This window comes from Chanodichthys erythropterus, chromosome 22 (genome assembly GCF_024489055.1).
Source record: "Chanodichthys erythropterus isolate Z2021 chromosome 22, ASM2448905v1, whole genome shotgun sequence".
NCBI lineage: Eukaryota > Metazoa > Chordata > Actinopteri > Cypriniformes > Xenocyprididae > Chanodichthys > Chanodichthys erythropterus.
Window position 1 is genome coordinate 24,841,578 of NC_090242.1, and position 9,195 is coordinate 24,850,772.

General features: G+C 36.7%; 3 protein-coding genes across 4 annotated transcripts in view; 1 reads left to right on the forward strand and 2 right to left on the reverse strand.

Annotated features, from left to right (window-relative positions):
* The window catches only part of mrps12 (mitochondrial ribosomal protein S12), a 71,273-nt gene extending 67,253 nt beyond the window's left edge, over positions 1 to 4,020 (reverse strand). The window contains exon 1 of the mRNA XM_067375012.1: positions 4,016 to 4,020. The gene's annotated coding sequence lies outside the window, so the exon portion shown is untranslated. The remainder of the gene's footprint in view (positions 1 to 4,015) is intronic.
* On the reverse strand, positions 254 to 4,424 carry tmem179bb (transmembrane protein 179Bb). The gene is made up of 5 exons (XM_067375011.1): positions 4,292 to 4,424; positions 3,423 to 3,619; positions 3,193 to 3,330; positions 2,106 to 2,184; positions 254 to 872 (listed from the first exon to the last, which is right to left on the reverse strand). Exons 1-5 carry the CDS (start codon positions 4,394 to 4,396, stop codon positions 717 to 719), a joined length of 675 nt encoding a protein of 224 aa, XP_067231112.1. The 5' UTR covers positions 4,397 to 4,424; the 3' UTR covers positions 254 to 716.
* A 643-nt stretch (positions 4,425 to 5,067) lies between these two features.
* On the forward strand, positions 5,068 to 9,185 carry sumf2 (sulfatase modifying factor 2). Of its 2 annotated transcripts, none has more exons than XM_067375010.1 (9): positions 5,068 to 5,206; positions 5,816 to 5,960; positions 6,104 to 6,218; positions 6,358 to 6,402; positions 7,535 to 7,685; positions 7,821 to 7,876; positions 8,195 to 8,279; positions 8,712 to 8,853; positions 9,028 to 9,185. In XM_067375010.1, the coding sequence occupies exons 1-9, from the start codon at positions 5,146 to 5,148 to the stop codon at positions 9,116 to 9,118; spliced, it is 891 nt and encodes a 296-aa protein (XP_067231111.1). In that variant the 5' UTR covers positions 5,068 to 5,145; the 3' UTR covers positions 9,119 to 9,185. The 2 variants fall into 2 exon arrangements, with proteins under 2 accessions (XP_067231111.1, XP_067231110.1); XM_067375009.1 differs by having other exon boundaries at positions 5,093 to 5,206; positions 5,813 to 5,960.
* The last annotated feature ends 10 nt before the right edge of the window (positions 9,186 to 9,195 follow it).

The window sequence follows — 9,195 nt, forward strand, 5'->3', positions numbered from 1 at the left end:
AGAGCTGTATGACTGTAATAGAATGACACACACACACACATATACATACAGCATGAGTATATATATAATATAAATATATATATATGTATATATATATATATGTACATACATTTTGTATGCAATTCTAAGAGAAGTTAGATGTTCATAAACATTGTCAAAATATGATTATCTAAAATATTGACAATTGCATAATACTTAATATTATACAATTATTATTAACTAAACTGTAGCCCATTGACTGTTGTCCAAGACAAGAGATTTCATACATAGCTGTGCTAGTTTTATGTCTCTTGTAGCAATCAATTTCTTGTAACATAATAATTTCAACTCAAATTAAATTTTTGCGTCATTTATTTATTTATTTGCTGAATATCCATGTATTAAACAGGATAAAACCCCTTCAGGGTATAGAAGAGCCCTCCTGTTCATTTTGGGGATTACTTTATTTTGCATTAATTGATTGACTTATCTTATATCCATCATGTCCAATGACACTTTCTTAGGCATGTCTGTTGGCTCTCATATCTTTTAACTTTTTGTATATTATTGTAGCTACCACATCAAAGTACTATTTATGTATATAATTAAATAAAAATTCAAGTGTTGCCACAAAAATATTAAGTATTTCATCACTGCTTGTGTTTCCACATAACCAAATGCACTAAACTCTGCATGATACTTCATGATAAGCTCATGTGATGGTGGTTTCTGGTGATTTATCTTGGGTGGGATGGGCGATGGAGGAAGGGCTCCGTCTCAGCACGGCTCCACTCATCATTACCCCAAACCTTCAACCTTGAGCTCTGGCGTCTCTGTATGACCACCACGGCCGTTATTAACACCCAGAAGAAGAAGCTTACCCACATTGACCTCTGTGGAGGAGAGAAACAGAAGGGGGCAGTGCTCAATAAACAGAAGAGATTAATTTCTACAGTATTTAATATAAAGTATGAAGAAACACTAAGGTGAACTAAACATGTACACTGACACCTATTGGTGTGGATGCAGCGTCATGTACAGCTCTGGAAAAAAAGTTAACAGACCACTGCAAAATTAGCAGTTTCTCTGGCTTTAATATTTATATGTATGTGTCTGAGTAACATTTTTGTTTAATTCTATAAACTACTGACAACTTTTCTTCAGTAATGTTGTAAAAACATTGTAATTTAGAGCATTTATTTTCAGAAAATGACAATGGTCAAAATAACAAAAAAGATGTCATGTTTTCAGCATTGTCCTACAGGAAAAACAATCCTTTGAGTTGGGGAACATTGTCAGAGAATAAGGAAGCAAGTTTTCTTCCAGGATAACTTTGCACGTGGCTTGAGTCATGCGTCCTTCGCACCAGTCCACTAAATTTCACAATAAATTTGATTGGGTGTGAGACACTGTGGGTTGTAGGCCTCTTTAGGCCTCTGTCTAACCAATAAAGGACGCATTGTCGGGCAAAGCTGAAAATTGGATTCATCAGAGAAGATCAGCCACAAACAAGGTTATCCGGGAAGAAAACTTGCTTCCTTTAGCTCTGGCAGTGTTCCCCAACTTGAAGGATTTGTTTTTCCCATAGGACAATGCTCCATGCCACACAGTCAGGCCAATAAACGTGTGGATGGAGAGCCACCAGATCAAGACCTTGTGAAGGCCAGCCCAAACTCCAGACCTGAACCCCACCGAAAACCTCTGAAATCTGATCAAGAGGTCACAAGCCATCAAACAATGCCGAGCTGCTTGGATATTTGCGCCAGGAGTGGCATAAATTCACCCAACAGCAATGTGAAAGACTGGTAGAGAGCATGCCAAGACCCATGAAAGCAGGGTTATACCATTATTCGAGGTCTGAAAGTATGGCATCGTTTTTGTTATTTTGACCAGTTGCCATTTTCTGCAAATAAATGCTCTAAATGACAGTGTTTTTACTCTAAATTTGGAAGAAATTATGTCGTAGTAGTTCATTCATTTCACTCAAACACATACGCATTTTGCAGTGGTCTCTTTTTTAACACCCTATTCGCAGATATTTGTCACCAAATTATTTTGCAATTTTTTGACAGGTCATGCACTCTCAACATTCCAACCACTTTACAAAAAATAACCAAAGTACTAACCTCAGTACTGTAGAGTCCTGTGTAGAACTGATTTCCACTGTATGGATGAGCCCATGTATTATTCTCTGCATCTTCACAACTAAAACAAAAACAAAGTTCCAGCAGTTCACTTTTTACCTTTAACTAAACATTAGCCCCCAAAATAACATGGTGATGGGGAAAAATTAGATGGGAGGGGAAATTATATTCCTCTTGAAAAACTCACAAAACTTTTGTGATGGAAATAATATGAGCCGGGAGGACAAAATGCTTTTGCGAGCGAACTCCAGATTTCTTGAGAACACAATACTTTTGCACGCTCTTTAGTGTCCTTGTTAGTGGGCCTGCCTCCCATGCTGGAGACCCCGGTTCGAATTCCACTTGGAGGGGACCGTGTAGCACCGATTACATTTGGTGCCTTGACCAAGGTGGGAGTAAAATTTAGGGATTGAGTATAACCAAAGACTACAGAATAACACAAGACGTGTCACTCGTATTGTTTTGAATGGGAGAAAGTGTAACGCGCAATATGGCGGAATAAGTCCCGCCTTCTAAATAAGAGCCAATCGCCGATTGGTAAAGTCATGGCGTCACTTCATTGGCCGTTAGAATCACCGGTTTCTATAGAAACAGTCAGACGCTCGCCTCCGAAGAGACGCGCATTTAGGTCTGCGCATGCGCATTAGCTTGATCCAGCCTGAAAACCGTTTTTTTTGTCATGATTCGAGCGTTTAGAAACTAAATTTATGAGCCGGTTGTTGTTAGATTTCATTGGTGATTTCAAATATGAAATTTAATCGTACGGTTGGCGAACAGTTTTGGAGGATTTGATGTTTCCCCATTCAAAGAGATTACATGATGCCCAGGATGCCCGAGAGGCGTTTCAAAGATGGCCGCTGAGTGACTTGTCTTAAAGGGACTTTGGTGTAACGGAGGCAAGCAGAGCTGTGTGTGTAAACCTCCTCCCCTGGCCTCAAGAGGCCTCCCATGCCGGAGACGCTGGTTTTAATCCCACTCGGAGTGAGTCGAGTAGGACCGATTACATATGGTTCTTAAAATGTGGAACAGAAGTCACAGAATAATGTGGAAAGAAGACAGTTGAAATCACCTGTTAATGGAAGGAACATTGTGAAGGACAGAGAAACACAGGCTGTCCCGACCGATCTTGAGAATACATCCTGATACCAAGAGAAAAAACAGAAGTAGGCCACAGACTCCCAGAGATGTGTTGAGAGAAACGGTCCCCCTGCATTGAATAAAAGAAAGTGGAATGTGAAACATCTAAAAGAAATATGAAAAATGCACATTTGAAGGTCAGCAGAAAAGTCAAACATTCACCTTCTCACATCCTCATCTACACAGCTGGCATAGATCCAGTAAAGGATAAGGGAAAAGCAGTAAATAGCCATGCACACGGCGATGGCTGACACAAAATAGCAGACAGAAGGAGAACTGGAGCCTTCCACGGTCAAAGCCTGGCCAGATGTGTTATAATGAACACTTCCATAGAGGATGCACCGTCCATCAAAGTGGCCCTATAAAGACAACAATCAAAAATCATCCATATGTGCACATGATAATAATAAGGAAACACAGTAGCAAGGGACATCAAGAGGTCTCTTTCACAAACTATGTACAAAATGTGTATCTCTCTACGACACATGCAGATGAATAAAAAAAAGTGCTGTGCTAACTGCTTTTGTCCCTCTATCATATGACTCTAATAAGCCATAATATGGTGCGAGAGGCCGGCTGATCACATGTTGAAAGCTCAGAAGGTCTGACATGGGATCAGCAACATCACATATTCTATATTTTATTGCACATTTTTTTTTTTTACATATATTTCAGAATGATTATGGATACCAATAGATGTAGCCTATTAAAGTCTAATTCATCTGAACCCTTCAATAAACATATTCAATCACACATTATGTTACAGTACATTTTAACATAAGACTGAATGGTGTATAACAAAAGAGAAAAAAGTGTATTAAATGTACCATAAATATGCATGCAAAACTTTAGCCACGATCATTTGAATACTCAAACTCTGAAATCAGAGCCAAACTGATAGTAAATCACATTCCCCTATAGAGACCTTATTATATTTTTAGTTTTCTATAAGCAATAATAAAACATTTTATACTTTCAGTGTCCACAAATTAGCAATGATCAGACATGTGGAGATGATTAATTATTGTTACCTGAGTGAGTGTCATCCAGGCGGCAGCTATCACCCCACAGATAAAACAACCAGCGTAAAGGACAAGCTCCAAAACTAGCAGCCAGGGTAGTCCCATCATGAACATGCTCTCACAGTCACTGTCTCACGGTGTCCAGCAGCCGAATGCCTCATTCATGCGCTCTTCAAACTGCTGTGGCAATGTGGATCGTCACTAAAGTATGTCCTGTGCTCACAACAATGTTGCTTTTCACAATGAGTCTCGTCAGAGAAATTCACAGCATTGCTATTTGGTATAATACAAGACTGCATTCAAGTCAAGTTTAGACAAAACATTCAGCCAGCCTGAAGCATATGAGGAATCAACATTTACTCAAAAAACACCTCATTTTAAGATTATGCATAACAGATATATCAATATATGCTTAGGATGACAAACTGGTAGTTTAAGCTGACACATTTTACTTAAATTGTCCTATAGGAAAGGAGAAATGAGATGTACCACCATATTATATTTCAAGCATGAATGAGAATTTGCATCCATGTCTGTGACCATCATTACACAGTAATGATAGTAAGAAGGTTACTTAATAGTAGCTGAGCAATAAGTGGACTATCTGTGACAAAAACTGAAATGATTCAGTGTGCAACAGACTTAATACGTCTTTCTCCAAAGCAATAGGTGGCGATAAACACTTTTCAGCGAGCTTCAGTAACAGCGAGAGTGTAGAGTGACACTGAATGACTGAACCTTGCAGTGTCGTTGTTTATCATATTTTTCATATTTTAATACGAAGTCTAATGGGTCTGTTGTGTTTATAGTTTGATAAATCAGACCCTGGACTGAATCTGCCGTCACGTGTCTTTATATATGTCATGATGATCTTTTGGGAGACCTTCTACCTCGTATTATTGTGCAGCATGTCATGTGCAGCAGGTAGGAAGCCCCATAAACAGCTTTACTTTGCTTTAAAAACCTTATATTAACGTCATTTATTGTTGCTAGGTTAAAACTGTTGTAACTTGGTATTACCAATCACGGTCTGTCATAAAAATAAGTAATTTCTTAGCTAACATTTTATGTATCCCACAAAATTGCAGAAGCTCAATAAAAATATTAAAATATAAATAATAAAAGTATTCTGTCTTTTTTATTTTCACATAGCATGCCTTATATTTCATCTCCAGCTCTTGACTGACACTGCTGACATTTTGGTTAAAAAGTACAAACTTTTGAAGAAACTTAATTAGGGGAAACTGTTGGTTGTATTGACAAGAACGCAACTGAGAGGTGTAATTTTTGTTCATCATATACAGTACACACATATTTTTATGCAATATCTACTGAAATAGTGAAATGGGTAATAAATTAATCATTTTATTTAGATGATAAATAATATTTGTCTGAGGCAAGTGTACAACAATAGAAAATATATATATATATATACATAAAAAGTTTCCAATATGGTTTTACTGTGACTTTCATATAACAAAAAAAAGTAGACATTTGTTTAAGATAAATAATAATAAATAACTGTTTTAGCAGATGATAAGATGGTGTTTATTCCTGGTGGAAAAATGACGATGGGAACCAGTGCTGCCGACGGAAGAGATGGGGAATCACCAACACGAGCTGTGACTCTCCAGCCATTTCAGATGGACAAATATCCTGTCACTAACTCTGATTTCAGGTACTTGTCATTGAAGATATTGGCTCAAAACTTAGTGAGCAGCCTACCCAGACTGTTTTTTTAGGTACCTATGATGCCCAAATATGCTTTTTACACACTTTGTCCTCCTACTGGCCTGATACAACTGTTTCCGTTTATTCCAGGGAATTTGTCCGACTGCAGAAATACAAAACCGAGGCTGAAACGTTCGGTTGGAGTTTTGTTTTCCAGGATTTTGTCTCAGATGAACTGAAAAGTAAGGTCACTCAAACAATTGAGGTATGAACCCAAAGCAGGAACAGAAGGTTTTTCAAGTTGTTTAAATGGGAATTTCTGTTTACCTAAATACTGTCTTTTATACTATATTTTCTCTTTTACCCTCTATTCTCCTGAAAATTACCCCATTGCTCTCTCCTAGTCTGCGCCTTGGTGGTTACCAGTCGAGAAAGTGTTCTGGAGACAGGTGACATAGTTAACATTCTAAAATTTTTGTGACATTATGATAAAATATACCAACATTATATATATATATATATATCATTTTTTTTTATGCAATTTATTCTTGTGTTGGCAAAGCTGAATTTTCAGCATCATGAATCCAGTCTTCAGTGTCACATGATCGCTCAGAAATCATTCTAATATGTCAATTTGCTGCTCAAGAAACATTTATTGTTTACAATTGTACAAAATATTTGTGTACAATATTTTTTTCAGGATTCTTTGATGAATAGAAAGTTCAAAAGAACAGTGTTTATTTGAAATCTAATCTTTTGTAACATTATAAATGTCTTTACTGCCACTTTTGATTGATTTAATGCATCCTTGCTGAATAAAAGTATTAATTTCTTTAATTTCTTTTCAAAAAAAATTAAATAAAAATTCTTACTGACCCCAAACATTTGAACAGTGGTGTAAAATGTTACAAGCTTTGTATTTCAGATAAATGTTGTTCTTTTGAAAATCCTGAAAAAAAAAGTACACAACTGTTTTCAACATTGATAATAATAACAAATATTTCTTGAGGAACTAATCATCATATTAGAATGATTTCTGAAGGATCATGTGACACTGAAGACTGGAGTAATGATGCTGAAAATTCAGCTTTGCCAACATGAGAATAAATTACTTTGTAAAATTATATTCAAATAGAAAACAGTTAGTTTAAATTGTAATAATTTTTCACAATATTACAGTTTTTACTGTATTTTTAATTAAATAAATTAAGCCTCGGTGAGCAGACAAAACTTCTTTTAAAAACATTAAAAATCTTACTGATCCCAAACTTTTGAGCGGTAGTGTATATATATATATATATATATATATATATATATATATATATATATATATATATATATATATATATATATATATATATTATATATAAATTAGTGGTTGACCAGTATGGGTTTATATATTCTTTTTTAATTGTTATTGAGTGATTGACTGTAAATAAAAATAAGTGATTTATTAATAACAATTTAAAAAAGTATAAAGAACTACATTATATAGAAATGTATTTATTGTTTATTAACTTATTTGTATTTAATTATTAAGACTTTATGAATGTCTGAGGTCTCTGGTTTTAATGTGTGCAGCCAGCAGGACCAGGCTCTGGTATCAAGGACAGACTGGAATCCCCTGTGGTGCAGGTCAGCTGGAATGATGCCCAAGCCTACTGTCAATGGAAGAAGAAAAGGCTGCCAACTGAGGAAGAGTGGGAAATGGCTGCTCGTGGGGGTTTAGAAGGTAAGCCAAAAGGCCTTATGCCCCCCAGCATCTAAATAAACAACTGCTGTCTTATGCTTGTCATGCAGTACTGTCCACCTGTTTAACATCATTATATGTACTGTAACCTTCATAGCCAGCACATGTGCATTTCAGGCAGGACATACCCATGGGGCAACAAGTTTTTGCTGAACCGGACTAACCTCTGGCAGGTGAGTTGAGGGATATTCTTGTCCATTTCATGAAGGTGAAGTGTATATTTTTGCTTTAAAAACAGTCAAGTTCTAACATTCTTAGGGGCTGTTCACACCGCTAGATGACCGTTGCACTCAAATCTTGTGTCTTTTGCAGTGTTTCAAGCATGACTCAGTGTTCTAAAAATACGGCTTTCAAGTTAAAGTCAGCTTTTAAAGAAAACATGTCTTGAGACCTTGTGTTTTTTCCTCATTCCACTGCCCGCATCTTGAAAAATGCGTTTTGTGTGAAAGAGTCCATAGTCTGTTGGTAAATTGCAAACTCTTTGTACAAAGGGCCTTTTTCCAGATGGGGACACCAGAGAAGATGGCTATCATGGCGTAGCTCCTGTAACTGCCTATCCTCCACAGAATAACTATGGTATGGTACGACACACGGCACATTAACTATTACACTTTCTGGTGTGTCACACATTATAACGACAACATATGTAATTCATAGACAGAGACAGTGCTACCCTAGGAAAAAATCTACCTATAAGTTTGGGGCCAGTCTCTTATGCTCACTAACAGTTGTGCTGCTTAATATGTTTTTGGAAACGGTGATTCATATTTCTAAGGATTCCTTGATGAATAAAAAGTTAAAAAGAACAGCAATTTGAAATAGAAATCTTTTGTAACATTATATTAATGTCTTTACTGTCACTTTTGATCAGTTTAATGCATCCTGGCAGAATAAAAGTATTAATTTCTTTCAAAAACAAAATCCTACTTACCCCAAACTTTTGAACGGTATTGTAATTCTCTTACTATTGTTATGAAATTTGCAAATAATATCACATCATTTTTCCAGGACTATATGACATGCTGGGTAATGTCTGGGAGTGGACCTCCTCAAATTTTCCTGGTGCTCAAACTATGTACGTCCTGCGTGGAGCATCCTGGATTGACACTGCCGATGGCTCAGCCAATCACAGAGCTCGTGTCACCACTAGGTCAGTCGTGCTATATTCATATTATTCAAAGTCAGCTTTTATTAGACTTTTATTAGCGCTTCATGTAACAGTTCCAGTTGACCCCAAGGGGGTCCATCAACAAAGCTGTTGTCCAAAGCAATTTATGAGAAACCCATAATGAATAAAATGTCTGTTTTGTGTTCTCACATGCAGGATGGGAAACACACCAGATTCAGCCTCTGATAACCTGGGCTTCCGCTGTGCTATGAGCTCAAATGCAAAACAGAGAAGGACTGAGCTTTAAGAGCCAAATGTTCAAGAATTGTTGATGTCAGTGGTGCATTATGGGATTTATACGACATTTCTCCTGTGGAGACATAA

What these genes read in the sequence shown, in the direction of transcription:
- tmem179bb (XM_067375011.1), bottom strand. Translation starts at nt 4,396, where the DNA reads ATGTTCATGATGGGACTACCCTGGCTGCTAGTTTTGGAGCTTGTCCTT. An exon ending in GTAGATGAGGATGTGAGAAG is followed by an intron (nt 3,331 to 3,422) that starts GTGAATGTTTGA and finishes TATTCAATGCAG; the next exon opens with GGGGACCGTTTCTCTCAACA. An exon ending in AATGTTCCTTCCATTAACAG is followed by an intron (nt 2,185 to 3,192) that starts GTGATTTCAACT and finishes TTTTTGTTTTAG; the next exon opens with TTGTGAAGATGCAGAGAATA.
- sumf2 (XM_067375009.1), top strand. Translation starts at nt 5,146, where the DNA reads ATGATGATCTTTTGGGAGACCTTCTACCTCGTATTATTGTGCAGCATG. An exon ending in ACCGGACTAACCTCTGGCAG is followed by an intron (nt 7,877 to 8,194) that starts GTGAGTTGAGGG and finishes CTTTGTACAAAG; the next exon opens with GGCCTTTTTCCAGATGGGGA. An exon ending in TCCTCCACAGAATAACTATG is followed by an intron (nt 8,280 to 8,711) that starts GTATGGTACGAC and finishes TCATTTTTCCAG; the next exon opens with GACTATATGACATGCTGGGT.